General features: G+C 44.3%; 1 protein-coding gene across 1 annotated transcript in view; it reads left to right on the top strand.

The window, feature by feature from the left end:
• CASQ1 (calsequestrin 1) overlaps positions 1-18,452 on the top strand; it is a 90,889-nt gene that overhangs the window by 28,596 nt on the left and 43,841 nt on the right. The window contains exon 3 of the mRNA XM_073567020.1: positions 16,269-16,369. Coding sequence (XP_073423121.1) covers positions 16,269-16,369 — 101 coding nt within the window. The remainder of the gene's footprint in view (positions 1-16,268; positions 16,370-18,452) is intronic.

Here is an 18,452-nt window from a genome sequence, read left to right as displayed (position 1 = left end):
CTCACACAATCCAAAAGTGTCCAGTGTCCACAAGTGTCTGCAGAAATTCAAAATCTCCCTTATCCTGTAGTCACTTTTTTCACACCTGTGCCATCGAGCCTGTGACATAGCGCTCTGATATTCAGTGGGCCTCACACAATCCAAAAGTGTCCAGTGTCCACAAGTGTCTGCAGAAATTCAAAATCTCCCTTATCCTGTAGTCACTTTTTTCACACCTGTGCCATCGAGCCTGTGACATAGCGCTCTGATATTCAGTGGGCCTCACACAATCCAAGTGTCCAGTGTCCACAAGTGTCTGCAGAAATTCAAAATCTCCCTTATCCTGTAGTCACTGTTTTCACACCTGTGCCATCGAGCATGTGACATAGCACTCTAATATTCAGTGGGCCTCACACAATCCAAAAGTGTCCAGTGTCCACAAGTGTCTGCAGAAATTCAAAATCTCCCTTATCCTGTAGTCACTTTTTTCACACCTGTGCCATCGAGCCTCTGACATAGCGCTCTGATATTCAGTGGGCCTCACACAATCCAAAAGTGTCCAGTGTCCACTAGTGTGTGCAGAAAATTTCCCCTGTCCTATAGACACCTTGTACCTTGTTTTACATTACTATATAGTTTGTTGGATTTTGTCTACATTTCTACCAAAAATGAGGAAAGCTGGTGGAAGAGGCTGTGGAATTGGGCGGGGGTTGGCAGCTGGTAATGATGGTGTTGGTGGTGGATCTGATGGTAGTGGCAAAAGCAAAATAGGACCGAATGCAGGAGGTGTTGAGCCTGCGTCATCGTCTGGCTCCACAAGGCCTCGAAGGCTTAGTTATCTAGGAGTTGGCAAACCGCTTTTAAAGCCAGGGCTTCAGGAAAAAGTTTTGTCTTACATTGCTGACTCAGCCTCCAGCTCTATCGCCTCCTCTTCTGAAGTTGTAAAAAATAAAAGCACTGAGTCGTCATTGGAGGCTCATGTTCCTGAACCACACCTTTCCTTGTGTCCTTCACCCCAACCAAGATTGAAGGATGACGCAGGCCATACTACTGATTACTCCATGGAGCTGTTTTCACATACCATGCCTGGATTATCAAGTGAAATGGTGAATTACCCAGGCCAAGATGAATCTGACATGGAGTGCACTGATGCACAGCCGCTGATAGATGATTCTGCTGGTACATTCACTCAGAGCACTACATTGTCCTCGCAGTGTACAGAGCCAGATTCTGACCCTGATGAGACTCAGGTGCCCCTTCCCGCACACTATACCACCATACACGGTGACACAGAGGAAGGTGCACATGACATTGAAGAGGAGGTGATGGATGACCCAGTTGTTGACCCAGATTGGCATCCATTGGGGGAAGAGGGTGCTGCTTCCAATAGCTCAGATGAGGAGCATCCACAGCAGACATCGACATCGCAACAGCTGTTATCTGGCAGGCCAGGAGCACTCCAAAGACAGGTTCCAAAAATCAAAAGAGTTGCTGGGCAGCTTGTCCAGAGGGTCAAAACATCACAGCGTGCTAGGCCGCAAAATGTCTGCCAAAGTAGGAAGAGTGCAGTGTGGCACTTTTTTGAACAAAATCCTCATGATCAGGCCAAGGTTATCTGTAAGAAGTGCGCAAAGACCTTTAGCCGAGGGAAAAATCTGAAAAATTTGAATACCAGTTGCATGCCTAGACATTTAACCACCATGCACTTGCAAGCGTGGACACAACACCAAACCTCAAGTGCCACATGTGCAACTGATCACAAAGAAGGTAGTCAGCAACGCTACATTGTTTCCCCCACTGTAAGCCCACCGGTTAGCACAGCAGCAAATGTTGAGGTGTCGTTGCAAGGCCACAGCAGTCAGGGAATCCCACTGTTATATCAACGAAATACTGAATCTAGGCCATCAGAAAGAACACCAACTCCATCACCATCATCAACCCTCTCTCAGTCCGCCCTGTCCACCGCTACTTCCACCATATGCAGCTCTCAAGTCCAGCTCACCCTCCCAGACACTATGAGTAGGTCAAGAAAGTACTCAGTCTCACATCCGCGTACACTGGGTTTGAACGCCCACATTGCCAAACTAATCTCATTTGAGATGATGCCCTATCGTTTGGTGGGAAGCGCAGCTTTCCGCAAACTCATGGCCTATGCAGTACCACGCTATGACCTACCCAGTCGCCACTTCTTCTCTCGCAAAGCCATCCCAGCCCTCCACCATCATGTAAAAGACCGCATTGTCCATGCACTCAAGCAGTCAGTGAGTGGAAAGGTGCACCTCACAACTGATGCATGGTCCAGTCGGCATGGCCAGGGCCGTTACTTGTCCATCACTGCGCACTGGGTTAATGTGGTGGATGCAGGGTCCACAGGGGACAGCGGTGGTGGGACAGTGCTGCCTAGCCCACGGTATAGGAAACAGTTGGCTGTAGGCGTTCGACCCTCCTCCTCCTCCAGAAGCGAAAGCTCGTCCACAGAGCGCAGTCGTACGAGCACTCCATCTGCAGCTGCCACTGTTGCACACGAGGTGTCCCCCTATCGAGCAGCTAGTGGAAAGCGTCAGCAGGCTGTGTTGCAGATGATGTGTTTGGGCGACAGACACACCGCCGAGGTGCTGGCCGAGTACTTGAAGCGACAAACTGAGTCATGGCTGGGCAGTGTACATCTTGAGGCAGGCAAGGTAGTTAGTGATAATTTTGTGGCAGCCATAGCCCTTTCAAAACTCAGCCACATACCTTGCTTGGCTCACACCTTGAACCTGGTGGTGCAGTGCTTCCTCAAAAATTATCCGGAGTTAACAGCCCTGCTCCAGAAGGTGCGAAGACTGTGCGCGCACATCCGCCGGTCGCCTGTACACTCCGTTCGTATGCAGAAGCTGCAGCGATTGCTCCACCTTCCCAACCACCGCCTCATTATCGACATTGCAACAAGGTGGAACTCCACCCTGCACATGGTGGAGCGGCTGTGCGAGCAGAGGCAGGCCATAATGCATTTGTGGGAGGATACACGGCCAGGCACTTTGAGAGCAGACATGGAGTTGACAGGTGTGCAGTGGTCGAAGCTGAAAGACCTCTGTAAAGTCCTTCAGTTTTTTGAGGAATGCACACGGCTGGTAAGCGCAGACGACGCCATCCTAAGCATGAGCATCCCACTTATGCGTCTGCTCATGCAAACTTTGACGCACCTTAAGGAGCAGGCGTCTGCAGCCAATGTTGACGTGGAGGAAGAGGTGAAGGGAATCCTTGATGACATTCAGCCATTGTCTGCTCAGGGACCTCTCCTGGACGAGTTGGAGGAAGAAGAGGAGGAAGAGGATGATGATGGGGATGATTACTTAGGGGAGGAGGATGCATCTCGTGGGGCAAGTGAAAATGTTGGCGTGGCAAGGTCTGGTACAGGGTTTGTGCGTGACTGGAGGGATGTGGATTTGCCAGAAAGTGCTCCTCCAACCAGCACTCGCAGTGCATCATTGACACCGGGAACATTGGCCCACATGTCAGATTATGCCTTGCGGATCCTAAAAAGGGACCCCCGCATTGCCAAAATGATGAACGATGACGACTACTGGTTGGCCAGCATCCTGGATCCACGCTATAAAGGCAAATTACAAAACATCATGCCACAGGAGAACCTTGACCTAATATTGGCTAATAAACAAGCAACTCTGGTAAATCGGTTGCTTGAGGCATTCCCAGCACACAGCAGCGGTGATGGTTCTCACACGAGCTGTACGGGCCGGGGGCAGCTTGGCAGAGGTGTTCATGGTGCACACAGCAGAAGTGGAGTTGGAGACAGGGGTTTCATGACAATGTTGTGGACTGATTTTTCAAGTACCGCTCACACAACTGGTAATACAGCATCGATGGAAAGTGACAGGAGACAGCTGTTGTCAACTATGGTTACAAACTACTTTTCTTCCCATATCGATGTTCTCCCACACAGGTCATTCCCCTTTGACTATTGGGCCGCTAAACTGGACACCTGGCCTGAATTGGCACAATATGCCTTACAGGAGCTCGCTTGCCCAGCTGCAAGTGTGCTATCGGAAAGAGTCTTCAGTGCAGCTGGATCAATCCTGACAGAAAAAAGGACCCGTCTGTCAACCCAAAATGTGGATGATCTAACCTTCATTAAAATGAACCATGCATGGGTTTCCCAGGATTTTGTCCCACCTTCCCCTGATGACACATAGGGTGACAGAAAAATGGCTTGCTTTGGTCCACCTCTTCCTGCCACTTTCTAAAACTCCCTAACTGTGCTGCCTCCCCCCCCCATGGCCGGGGTCACCACCTAGCGCATGACACCGTGCGAGTGCCGTTGCCCTGGACAGGTGGGTAGGCCGACTCTTGGGCGCGGGCACTGGCACAGGGTCCCTCATAGTGCAATCAAGTGTCTCTGACGGTGGTGGTGCACACCCGCCGTCAGACACACCGCCGTACTATGAGGGGCCCAGTGCCAGTACCGACGTCCACGAGTGGGCCCCCCTTGCTTGGGCAGGGCCCCAGCATTTGCAATCTTTACCTCTCCCTGCTCCTCCGCTGTGTAGTCTGGGCTGTCAAATCCATACTGTGCCTGACACCGTCTGAGCCTGCCTCCTGATGTATAGACATATATTTTGAATGTGTACACTATCGATACATGTTATCCGGGGATACGGTAACATTTCTCACCGTTGTGCAATCACGTGCAAGCCATACTGGGCCTAACACCGTCTGAGCCTGCCTCCTGATGTATAGACATATATTTTGAATGTGTACGCTATCCATACATGTTATCCGGGGATACGGTACCCTTTCTCACCTTTGTGCAATCACGTGCAAGCCATACTGGGCCTAACACCGTCTGAGCCTGCCTCTTGATGTATAGACATATATTTTGAATGTGTACGCTATCCATACATGTTATCCGGGGATACGGTACCTTTTCTCACCTTTGTGCAATCACGTGTAATCCATACTGGGCGTGAGAACGGCTGGCGAGCTGTTAAGCAAGCTACAGCACCTGTGGTTTGCACACGTAAGTTTTTCATTTTTTCAGGAATGACGGTTAGGCCTAATTTCGGAACTGCGGTTGACCTGCACTTACTGGGAAATCATCGTTCGCGGGTAATAATTGTAATCAGTGATCCCCATCACTAACGTTGTTCAGCGGGTTATCTGCACCTGTAAGCGACAAACGCTGGCCTTTTCAGTGTAGCGCACATGCAGCCACGGATATGTAAGGGCATGACACACCAGTTATTGGCCAATCTCATGTGCCAGAGCCTCACGTGTCCCTCTAGTAAGCCGGACTCGGACCGCGGGGCATGACGGAGTCTCGTTCGTTAACGGAATTAAGCTTCCAATGTGTGCATCTGTTCTGTAGCTGGCATGGTTGAGGTTTCCCAGGTGGAGTCGAATTTAACCGTAGGCTCCACTCCTGCTGATGCCCTTCTGGACATTCCTTTAAGGTTCAGCTTTGCAACCATACTGCCCACATAAAACAAACACTTTGCCTTCATGAACGCTGTTTGGAGGGTCATGACTCGTGGGAATAACGCCGCCCAATCAGTTAACCTGCTAGAGAGATCCTTCGTTGCTCCCAAGCATGACATCACACTCCCTAGGAGGAAGGTAATGCCACTGTGGCGACCGTACTCCTGGGGGCGACACAAGTGCACTGATGCCCAGCCACTGCTCGATGAATCTGCTGGTACATTGACCCAGACCACTACATTCCCCTCGCACGCTACACGGCCTGAATCTGACCCTGATGAAACTCAGGTTACCCTTCCCATATACAGTTCCATCTTAGACGGTGACAAAGAGGAAGCTGCAGATGAAAGTGCAGGTTCGGCCCACCCGCCATCAGACACACCACCGTACTATCAGGGGCCCTGTGCCAGTGCCGTCGCCAACGAGTGGGCCCCCCCTGCTTGCTCAGGATCACAGCACTTGCAAGGTTGAAATACTGTGCAGTGAGATGGAAGATGGGGACGACGAGGAGTCCAGACTAGTACAGGGATTCCCTAGCGAGGAGACTTATTTGATTGTTTTCAATGTTGGGACAGCAATTTTTGGGGAGCACTATACTCTGGAGAATGATAGATGGGGCCCACCATACACTGGAACATTCCAAAGGTGGACATCAGACACTGGAGCAGCATTTACAGGGCCCATTATACACTAGAGCATTAGAAATGGGGCCCATTATGTTTGGAGCATTATTTGGGCCCATAAGACAGTGGAGCTTCATCCATGGGGACCAACATATACTGTAGCATTATGTGGAGCTCATCATATACTGTTTCAAACATTATATGGGACCAATGATTCTGTATGGAGAAATAGATGGGCCTCGTCATGAGATGTAAAAAGTGAAGTATTTTTCATTGTACTATACCGCTATTTCTCTGCCGTATCGGAGCATCATGAGTTGTGGTATGTGTTAAAGGGGCGCTCTTTCGCCCAGGGCACATGAAAACCTGGAGCCAGCCCTACCCCCCCACAACTTTAGCCAAATAACCCCCATTTTTCAGTGCGTAACTTGTATTATGAAGTTAATTAAGGTTGACAAGCTTAAGTAAGAAGAATTGATGCTTTTGGCATTCAAATGGGCACTGTAGGTGTGTTTCCTGTCCTCCTCTCACTGCCGACTTTTATTCCCCATTGACTTACATTGGGTTTCGTGTTTCGGGACGACCCCGACTTTTCCCTATAATCGGCTGATCTTGCTCGACCCGACTTTTGGAAAAGTCGGGTTTCACGAAACGAAACTCGACCCTAAAAAACCAAAAGTCGCTCAACTCTAGCAGCCACGTGGTGTGACGAGTCCTTGGTCTGCGCGGTGCTGTGCGGTACATGTGAGGTCCGTGTGGCCTGTATTCATGTATCGGCTGCTCTGGTAACAGTAGATTGATACTTGTCAGAATAGACTGTATATAGAGAATGTATACACCATCTCTGCCTCTCTGCACAACAAAGGATCATTTCAAGTTCTGCAATTGGGGGAGGGTGCCATCACTAAGAATCGTCATGGAAACGGCTTCTATAGTGATGCACAACCTGGATCCACAAATATATACACAATGCATACTGTATCCTATTTGTGGGGATCCTGCCACAGAGAGGAACAGATTCAAATCCGCATGTTAGCTAAAAATGTTGCACTTTTCATTTTAATTTTCCCGTGTATTGCTGGCTGCAGAATTAGTTAACTGAGGATCCTTCAGCAAGATTGTTCTGATGAAGATTTTCTAACTCTTTTATCAATCAATCAAATTTATTATCGCCAAGTACATATTACATATATACAAGGAATTCTTTGTGGCAAAGAGGCAACATAATATATAACAACAGATACAACAAGTAACATCTAACAAGACAGATACAGTATATAGTCTACACATGACGATTTAATTGTTGAACAGAGAGTGGATAGAAGCTGTTCATATGGCGGTTGGTGCTGCATTTGGGGACTCTGAAGCGACGTCCTGAAGGGAGTAGTTGGAATGAGGAGTGTCCCGGGTGAGAGGGATCGAATGAAATTTTCAATGCGTGGGATCGAATACTCTTATCATAAAGATCCTGGATTTTAGGCAGGGGGAACCTATAATTCTCTCTGCTGTTCTGAAAGTCCTTTGTAAGCGGAGTTTGTCATGCGCAGTGGCTCCCCCATACCAGACTATCAGAGAGGAACAAATCACAGATCTGATGACAGCATTAAAGAATAAGATCAGCAGATTCTTAGACAAACCATATCTTTTCAGCTAACGCAGGAAGAACATCCTCTGTTGTGCTTTTCTTATAACAGCATCCACATTTTTCCCCCATTTAAGATCATGAGAGATGATAACACCAAGGAATTTGGTCTCTGTGACCCTAAGAACCACTTTGTCATGGATGTAGATTGGAATTATCTCATGTTGATCTTTCCTAAAATACACAAACATCTCAGCAGTTTTTTTAGTGTTGAGTACAAGATTATTGGCTTTACACCTGTCACATATTCTTTTCACCTCACTCCGATACAAGTCTTCAGCATTTCCCCTAATGAGACACTCTTCTCAATTTTATAACTACATGAAAATACAGCTCACCTTTTGATGAGGTCTGTGGTCATAAAACAGCCAAGAATGAGCTTCCTAAAGGAACCTCAGTTACCTCATTCTGCAACAAGCAATGTGCAGGGACACATAGAGCCTGTAAATGCAAAAGGTGAAAACTTTTTCCTTCTTGGTGGTTTCAATCTCAACATTGAAGAGTGTATATCCAGAACATATTGGGTGTCACTGTCACATTCTGCCCTGGCGGCCCTCTCACATTTTTCTCGCTGTGACACTTGAATCTCACATCTCGGTCTGAATTATAGCTTATTAGCATAATTAAGAGGCAGTGGAGATAACACTACATCATGTTCCTGGCAGCGGCAGCATGTGGACGACTCGCCGGGATCATTATCACAAGTGGGCGACACACTCATGGGAGGCCTTGTCATGCACGGACCTACTCGTACTTGATTTGTCACCATCTAAAGACATCACCATGAATACCGGTATCATTATAAGGCCCTCAACGTGAAATATGACTGAGCTCACGAGGTTAAGTAGTAGAATATATCCTATGCGGCAACCATAAATCGGATTTCTACCAGAAAACATATACGGTATATGATGGTGTATTAAAAGTGTCCTCTGTATTAAGCCCAGTGCAGGGCAGAAAAGTCCTGGAGGCTACCGGAAAATGCGGGGAACTCAAGGACTCAGTAAAGGCTTGGAAAAGGTTTTTGGCGCACTTCTAGAGCTGTGCTCATTTTTCTCTTTTCATGCAGCACCCCCAAAAAAAGAAATTGGTAAATATGTTCCTCGGGGGAGGAGCATAACACTGAAATAGGAAATCCACTCCTGTTCTGCCCCTTCTGAACTTTAGTGCAAGGGTCTATCAGTATTGCCTGGAGTTTTCAATTGGAGGCAGTCGGTTACAAGAAAACTCTCATTGTTGGTAATGAAGCGTCTGGTAAAGGAAGGTATCTTGTGCATGAACTACTCTGTCCAAACAAGGGACAGGAAATAAAGTTTGGAGGGAGTGGCCACAAAGGAGGAACAGTTATGAAAATCATTGCACCCTCGCTTGATGTACCACTTTTTTTTTTTTTACTTTTCCTGGCTCATAGTCAACCACTAAAATTGGCAAAAAAGATCTGTGGGGGTAAAGCATGACACTAAAAGGGGAAATTCTATCTGTACATTCGTATATCATGTAACAGTTGTGCCTGGAGCATTTTTTTTCACCTGTGCTCAACGTGTCCCTTTTTTTTACTTTTCCCTCATCCACAAAAATTGGCAATTATGTTTTGCAGGGGTGGAACATAACTCTGAAAGGGGAAGACCTATGCCGTGCCTCGCATAGGCCTTCCCCTTAGGTCCTGTTTATTAGTGTATCATGTAACAGTTTTATCTAGAGCAAATATCTTACAAGAACTGTTTTCTTCTATATTGGGGCATTAGTAGCTAAGATGTTAGGTACCATGTACCCACCAGGTGCCCTTCAGCGCCTCCCATTCTTTTAGAAACTGTACTGTTCCCATTTTTTACTAGATAGGGCTTGTAGTCACTGCTTGGTGTTAGTGGTCAGGGCTTGCTATTGGGACAGAGGAGTTAAAAATTATCCAATAGGTAATATTTTGTAATCTAAAGAGACATTTGAGTTCAAGAGGAAGCCCTTCCCACTTTAGAAGATGTTCAAAGGCAACCTTTTGTTGCAGAGCTCATGGTCTTGAGTATCGTTACCAAAGCATTTTCATTTGATATTCTATAAAATCTAAGATACAAGTATATTCATATGGTGATCCCTAACCAGTGTCGGACTGTGTTGGTAAAGGCCCACCAGTGACAATGATTCTTGGTGCCCACTGTTGAACTACATGCAAAAATAACCTGACTCTAGTACACAAGTTTATTTTTGCTTCTGTGTAATATTAATTTGGCTAAGTTGTTTAATGAATGATTAGATGATACCTTTTTCTGCAAATTGTGGATCAAGTGTAGTAGCACTACTCATTAGCACTCCTAGACACAGGGGCCTACCGGGGTATTCTTCTGTTCTCTTGTGGGTCAGTCCGAATCTGTCCCTAACACATCCATAAAGAAATATGTATTGGGTGGAGTTGCCCTTTAAAAGAAATATATATTATTTTAAAAGTATTTTTTTTAATCTGCATCCCTTGTGGCATGTATATTACTGCAGTCTTACTCCACAGTAGACATGGCTTACTTGTGTGAGCGGCAGCCAGGGGCCATGATGGCCCGCAAAAGTGTCTGGTTTAGCACGCCCTGGCCACCCGCACCACATACATAAAGTCTCACTGTCTCACTTGCCTGGTTCTCAGAGGCCTCCCTTAGACACATAGACACTTGTTTCTTTGATCTGGTACATAAAGAGACAGAGTCCAATCCAACTTTAAACGTAGAACTTTACTTGTTTTCAATCGCAGTATGTCCACATCAGTTACATCATCAACACAGAGTTCTGCACAAACCACATCCTTCTCTTTCCCTGTGCTCTTCCCCATGTCCTTTAGTTTGTACCCCAGTCGTACTTTCCCGAGCAGTACCACAGTGTCCTCCCTGACCAGCTTCACGACGTTCAGGAGTTCACTTGTCCGTTTCACCCCAGACATGAGGGCATCTGCCCATGTAGTAAGCTGCTACATCTTAGAGCGACCTGTGCGTCAATACTGCTGCGCTTCTGCTGTAGCTTCTCTATAGCTTCTGGCCACTATAGGCCCTGGATGTCTGGGCTCTTAGCTTCAAACGTTGTAGGGTCACTGTGCTGTTCTGGGCTCTAAAGCCTGACCGGACTCTATGGGCTCCCTAGCCCCTACAGCCCACAATAAGGAAATGTCCCTAGCATACCCACAGTTGCCCCTCCTATCTCAACTATATACACTAATGTACTCCCATCTAGTGGGCTAATCAGGATACTATGCTCTCCCTAGAATCCCATAATATACACATTACAGAAACATTATAGGACAATTAAATACATACAGATAAATAATATATCCAGTCAAGGACGTGTTTGGGGTACCAGACAGTTTCTATGACCCCTTACACTTGTTAAACATGATTATTGGGAAGCGTCTCTTTGTGCACCCAGAAAGGCGCACGCACCTGGTTTGACAGCTAAAATAATTATTTCCTCTAGTTCATTTGTAATTAGATATGAGGGGTGACTGACACTCCAATAAACAGTGCGGGGGAGATGAACACCTCCTGGTACTATAACAAGACGATGAAAACTTCTGATAAAATCACAACTGCCAATGGCAGAATCGCTGGGAGGAATGGCAAATCCCATGTTATGCCCTCCTCCATGTGACTTATGGCCGAATAGGTGCATGGATGAGTACTGGTATCCCAATAAAGGGGCCATGTTAACTGTGAACCCTTGTGGACCTGCCAAATTTTTAAAACATACCATAGGGCCCCATTACTGGGAATATTTTTGCATCACCAGACTTATTTTACAAGCACTCTGTATTCCCATGCTCTGCCTCCATGAACATGGTATCTGAAGATTGAGTACCCTGGCCTCATGCATAACAATGTCTTGCATTTTTCCAAGACTCTCCTAGGTAGGAGTCTCCTAGTTGGCAAAAATGTTCAAAAGTGGTGGCACAGTGCCTAAAATGGTAATGACTCGGGGGGGGGGGGTATTTGTTGACCTCAAACTAGGACTGAACTGAAAATAGGAGCTGTGGTCCACCAGCTGTGGTGAGCTACAAGTCTCGGAAAGTCTTGAGAGCCTACGGACTCTCCCATTGATGTGGCCCTGGTCCAAGAGAATGGCAGTGACAATTCTCTGGGGCTAAGACATCCCCAATAATATATCAATTAGGAGAATGTAAGAGCCCTTTGTTTTGAATGTAATACTTAGTCTCTCCAGTGGTGGCACTGCAGGAAAAGCTAACAGTTCCTGACAGATCACAGCTGATTCCTGAGGATCAGGGAGACATTTGTGGTTGCCCAAACCTTCAGACAGTGTGAGATGTCAGGTATATGACAGCAGCCACACCTTATTACACTCAGCAGGTTCTTCAGCTCAGAAATAAACACCTTTGTTTGGCTTGCCTCCAGTATTGATTCCCATGTTCCTGCCGGCAGCTTGTGGAGAGTTTTTATTTACCCAAATAGAAATCACCCATCTGATCAAATATTTTACTCGGTAACGAAGCCGCAGGCAGATGTCTCAGACACACGGCCAGCTGGTTGTAATACCTCACAGTGCTGAGTATCAGTGTTCATGAAGAAGCTAATAAGCCTGAAATAAAGGACTTTGTCACAGAGCTTGCAGTCTGGAGCACATACAAAACACCAAATCTCCCTCTCTGAACATGGCATCTGAGCATAAAGTATCCATGCCTCATACATAACAAGGTCTTGCCTGTTACCAGGACTCTCCTAAGTAGGACGCTTCTAGTTCTAACCCTAACCCAAAGACATAGTGCTAAATGATAGAAATACTGAATATCTGTAACCACCACTATGTGGAGCTGAGGAGCTTTCCGAAGACAGATGGGTTATTGACTTCTATGGAGCGCTCTCTAGTGGTGTGACTGCCAACAGCTAGGAATTTATCTTGTAAGACTATAGCTGTAAAAAATTGAAGTTAGACCCCTTTAAACATATACACTGTGTTCCAAATTATTATGCAAATGATATTTTTCTCTGATTTTCCTAAATAGTCGGTACAAATGACAGTCAGTCTAATAAAAGTCATCACCGGTTAGAGTATACATCAAATTTTATTGAAGAAACCTCCCAATAATAACAGTATAATCTCCAAAATGAATAAAAACTCAAATTGCACTGTTCCAAATTATTAGGCACAGTAGAATTTCTAAACATTTGATATGTTTTAAAGAACTGAAAATGCTCATTTGTGGAATTTGCAGCATTAGGGGGTCACATTCACTGAACAAAAAGGATATTTTGGAGTTAAATAGCTTAACAGGCCAAGTTACATGTTAACATAGGAACCCTTCTTTGATATCACCATCACAATTCTTGCATCCATTGAACTTGTCAGTTTTTGGAGAGTTTCTGCTTGTATTTCTTTGCAAGAAGTCAGAATAGCCTCCCAGAGCTGCTGTTTTGATGTGAACTGCCTTCCACCCTCATAGATCTTTTGCTTGATGATACTCCAAAGGTTCTCTATAGGGCTGAGGTCAGGGGAAGATGGTGGCCACACCATGAGTTTATCTCCTTTTATGCCTATAGAAGTCAATGACTCAGAGGTATTCTTTGCAGCATAAGATGGTGCATTGTCATGCATGAAGATGATTTTGCTCCTGAAGGCACGTTTCTGCTTTTTATACCATGGAAGACAGCTGTCAGTCAGAAACTCTATATACTTTGCAGAGGTCATTTTCACACCTTCAGGAACCTTAAAGAGCCCTACCAGCTGTTTCCCCATGATTCCGGCCCATAACATGACTCCACCTCCTTGCTGACATCGCAGCCTTGTTGGGACATAGTGGCCATCCCCCCAACCATCCACTACTCTATCCATCTGGACCATCCAGGGTTGCTCGACACTCATCAGTAAACAAGACTGTTTGAAAATTAGTCTTCATGTATGTCTGGGCCCACTGCAACCATTTCTGCTTGTGAACCATGTTTAGGGGTGGCCGAATAGTAGATTTATGCACCACAGCAAGCCTTTGAAGGATCCTACACCTTGAGGTTCGAGCGACTCCAGAGGCACCAGCAGCTTTAAATATCTGTTTGCTGGTTTGTAATGGCTTTTTAGCAGCTGCTCTCTTAATCCAATGAACTTGCCTGGCAGAAACCTTCCTCATTCTGCCTTTATCAGCACAAACATGTCTGTGCTCAGAATCAACCACAAATCTCTTAACAGTACAATGATCACGTTTAAATTTTTGGGAAATATCTAATGTTTTCATCTCTTGACCAAGGCATTGCACTATTTGATGCTTTTCAGCAGCAGAGAGATCCTTTTTATTTCCTAAATTCCTTGAAACCTGTGCCCTGCTTAATAATGTGGAACATCATTCTTAAGTAGTTTTCCTTTAATTGAGCTCACCTGGTAAACTAATTATCACAGGCATTTGAGATTGATTTCAGTGATCCAAAGAGCCCTGATACACAATACCATCTATGAGTTTATTTGAAAAACAAAAAATAACATCTTTATGACACTTAAATCCAATTTGCATAATAATTTGGAACACAGTGTACAGAGAAATTAATGAAAATATAATTTTACACCTAAATTGAGGGAAAAAAAATGATTTCCAATACAATAATGCTTTGATCATAGCCTCCCTTACTCCTACAATTCAAATATAGACCGGGAGTCTCCTTGGTAACAGACTACAAAAAACCCTTGTGTAGTCAGACCATGCACTCATGTGAAATTCATCGTTGTCAATAGTCCTAAATTTTTCAGTATTGTCTCAAATCTTAAAAACAAGCCAGACATATTCGGCCATGTGCTGGGATGAAAGTGGAGGTTCCTTGAAGCTGGACTTAAACACCCTTTCTTTCCAATGGTGATGTTGGCAAGTATAGATACTTCTTGATGTTTTCTCCAACTTTTAGTCTGCATACAGTAGAAGTAGAGACAGAATAAGGAAAGTAGGACATAATTTACAGGACCAAACTATACTGGGTTTCTTTATTTGTAGTCTGCAACAATGGAAACATATTTTCTGAATAGGAGCTGTAGACAGAAAATGGTACAAGATTTTTAATTGCAGTTATAGGCAAAGTTACTTCATTTCTAACTTGTCTTGAAATGGAGCACAAAAAGCAAAAATATTATGGGCACAAAAGGACTTGGAAGAATTGGTACAACTGTAGCGTGCTGTGGGGCGGCAGCCGTGGATGCGGTACGCATGTTTTACGCCCCAACATGCTAAATGAAAATGGTGGTCCTGGCTGGGTATGTGGACTTCGTCTAAGAGGGCGCTATGCCCTTGCAGGCTGTGTGATGCCAGTGTCTTCGGCTGACCAGGACCAGATGTTAATCAGCTCAGTGAGGGAAACCACCACTTAAAAATAAATTGTCTTTTATTTAATATTAACTTGGTGGGAACTACGTAGAATAGATAGCAGGTGCATAATTTCACAAATGCTTCCTTGAAATTACGGAGCATCTTCACACATGATCTCTCTATGTCTTCCAAGCTTACTTGTTTCTATGTCTTCCAAGCGTACTTGATTCTGCCTCAAGTTCCTCTGTCTTCACCACAACCCAGCTCAGTACTAAAGCCCAGTAACTAAGAGTTCTGTACTTCAATCTACGGTTCCGTGTCCTCCTTTCTCCCAGGGAAACTAGTTTGCCACTATGTGAGATATTTAACTTGCCGACGCCTTGGATCTCCCGGCCTGGACAATCTCTTCATCTCATGTTCTCCATTCCGTCTGCTGGTTACTTCTCCAGCTTGCGTACTCAGGTCCATACTATTAGGCTAGGAGTCCTGTTCCACACCCTGTCTCCAGTGCATCTCTATGTCCTTCTGTCACTTTCCTTCTTCTACATCGGACCTCGAAATCCACTGCCTCGGTCTCCACTTACGTCAGGGACACCAATGTCACACGGCTCTGCTTACTAGTCTGACATTAGATCTGCTTCTCTTGCATGCTGGGCCCTAACTCATTTCTTGACAGGAAACTGTCTCTGTCCCGGCACCTTAGACAATCCAGGTCTGGACTAGTCCCAATTACTAACCCTAACTCTGCCTACTGATGGTGAAACTACAACACCCTTACTATTGACGCATGGCACAATACACATTACACATCATAACAATACACGTCTTCAAGGAGTAATATCAGCAGTAAGTCCATCTCCTTACACAATCCAGAGCAAAGCCACATAAGCACCGAGAGAATAATAACAGCTCTGATAGCCTCATTTCTTCATATTTTTGGAAAAAAACTCCAAATTGGCTAAAAATAACTTTTAATAAATTTTAATAAATAGCATCCAAGAAATGAAAAAGTGATAACTCTTCAAAAAACAGGAGACAGACCCAACGCAACATGAAAGACAAAATCTGTAACATATCAATTGATGTCTGAAAGTGTTGCATTATTTTTAATAAATAACGCCGAAAAAATAAATCTGTGTTAATGAGGAAACATGTGAAACACTGGTAAAAAAAACAGAAAAACAGAAATAAACAGCAAAAAAAAATCAAATTACAAATGCATAATTTTTGTATGTTGCATCACCTAACTACAAAGTTTTTCTCTTTTTTTCTCTTATTTTTTATCATCCAGGACTGCATGAAGAAGACAGTATCTATGTGTTTAAGGATGATGAGATAATTGAATATGACGGGGAGTTTTCAGCAGACACTCTGGTGGAGTTCCTACTTGATGTAAGTGTGGTGAGAGTCATTTATTGTTGTTACGATGTCTGTACATAAAGTCTATGGGTTCTTCAAAGTCAGATCGCTGAGGGGTCCAACTCATGGCACCCCCTTACTAACCCCATCGATCAGCTAATTAAAAGTGCACGGTAAACCAGAAGTGGCCCAGCTCCATACATTGTGGTTGGGAATGGTAGTGCAAGCTTTTTCCCCTTACAAACAATAAGAAAGCTTGCAGTACCAGTTACAGCCACTATGCAATGTACAGATCTGTGCTCCTTGTGATAGGTGACCAACACCAATCTGGAACAGATCTAGGAGATACTAAAATAATGCTCTAGATAATTGATTATCTGGAAGGTTTCCTCAATAACTGTAAATTGTGGAGGAACCTGACGGCAAGTGCTCAGATTTCCTGCAGTGCCTCTGCAGGAGAAAAGAAGCATTGCACATTTCCAAATGTAATCATTGAGAGTTCAAAACATGGAACTCAGAATTCCACTTTTAATACTGAAAATGAAAAATAAATAGGTATGAGAGAGAGAGAAAGAAAGGCAAAAGGACAAAAATAGTGATGAAGAGAGGTGAAGAGTGAAAAAAAGACGTGAAAGGAGAAAAAAAGGACTACAAGCAGGGAAAGGAAAGCGAAATAGGCTAGCATAATCCTAACTAGTAAGGAGGAGAGAAGGGGAGAGGCAAAAGTAAAGAAAGAATGAGGACAGAAGAGAGTAATAAAGGTGAACTAGAGGGAAGCGAACGAGAGTGATATAGTGAGAGGTGGAAGTTGGAGAATAGGGAAGCAGAAGGAAAAAGGACAAAAGTGAAAGGGCGCTGGAGAGAAAGGAAGTACAGAAGTCGAAGGATGAGAATTAACGAGATGGGACTAAAGGAAATGTCCAAGATAGAAGATCAAGTAAAAGATGAAAGTTGGAAATTAAAGAAAAGAAAGAAGGTCAGAAGGAAAAAAGGGCAAAAATAGGATAAAAAGGTCAATATAAAGAACAAAACAATAGAAAGAGGATGAAGTCAAAATGGTAAAATGAAAAAAAGAATGAAAAAAGGTAGGGAGGGTTGGACAGGGTAAAAAAAAAAGACTGAATAAAGGTGGTGAAGCGATAAGAGGACACTATGGTTAGAAAGAGGAGATATTATTTGAAAGGGATAGAAAAATGGTTGGGAAAGAAAAATGAACAGAAAATAATTGGATCAAAAGGAGAGAAGATATTAGGAAGGAATGTATGACAAGAAGGAAACAAAACAGTCACAGAAAGTAAAAACAAAGAGTAAGAGAGAATAAAATGAGACAGAAGAAACAGAGGATGCAAAGAGGAAGAAAGAGGGGAAAAAAGACATAGATGAGCAACTTGAAGAAAAGGAGGAACCAAGTAGAAAATCTGGTGATGAAGGATGTAATAGACAGTAAGAAACAATAAAGGACAAGGGGATAAAAAATCCCGGGAGGAAGGATAGACTAAAAAGTCAGCTGAGTGGGACACAAGACGCAATATAGATACAGAGAAAAATCAGAGTAATGAGAAGATAGATGACTAGAGAGACGAGGAGGTGTCTACGATGAAAAATAAAGAAATGTAATGAGGAAGACAAGACAAGAGCAACGGGAGGCCAAACTATAGAAGAATGACATTATCAGGAGAAGTAAAATACATAGAACCCCTGCCTGATATTCAAGAGACAGATGATGGGGGGAGGGCAGATGTCTCAGTAGGAGAAGGATATTGAGCTGTAATGTAGAGAACCTTGTCTTCAGGTAGATGACTTCAGATCCACATTTCAAGCTAAATGGCAGCTCTAATACCTCTTTTTTCATATTTTAGATGCCTCCTGTCACCAGTTATTAGCAGCTATATTTAAAGAGAACACGCTTTGCTTTGGCACAGACAGTAAATCCCGGCAGTGTTTACAGAATTAAGTCCCGACTGACCCCAATTACAGCTTCAGAATATTATGAAATCTGAAAGATTGCACAGCGCAAATCAGAAAAAGCAATTGAAATCCCTTCAGGGGATTCAGACATGTTTGGAATAACACGGTTTGAACCTATGAGGTTATTTAAGCCGAATATTAACAATTA

The sequence above is a fragment of the Dendrobates tinctorius genome, unplaced genomic scaffold (genome assembly GCF_039654945.1).
Source record: "Dendrobates tinctorius isolate UK_male_01 unplaced genomic scaffold, ASM3965494v1 ptg000019l, whole genome shotgun sequence".
Lineage (NCBI taxonomy): Eukaryota > Metazoa > Chordata > Amphibia > Anura > Dendrobatidae > Dendrobates > Dendrobates tinctorius.
The sequence above is the reverse complement of the archived record's forward strand: the minus strand, read 5'-3'. Positions and strand labels throughout refer to the sequence as shown.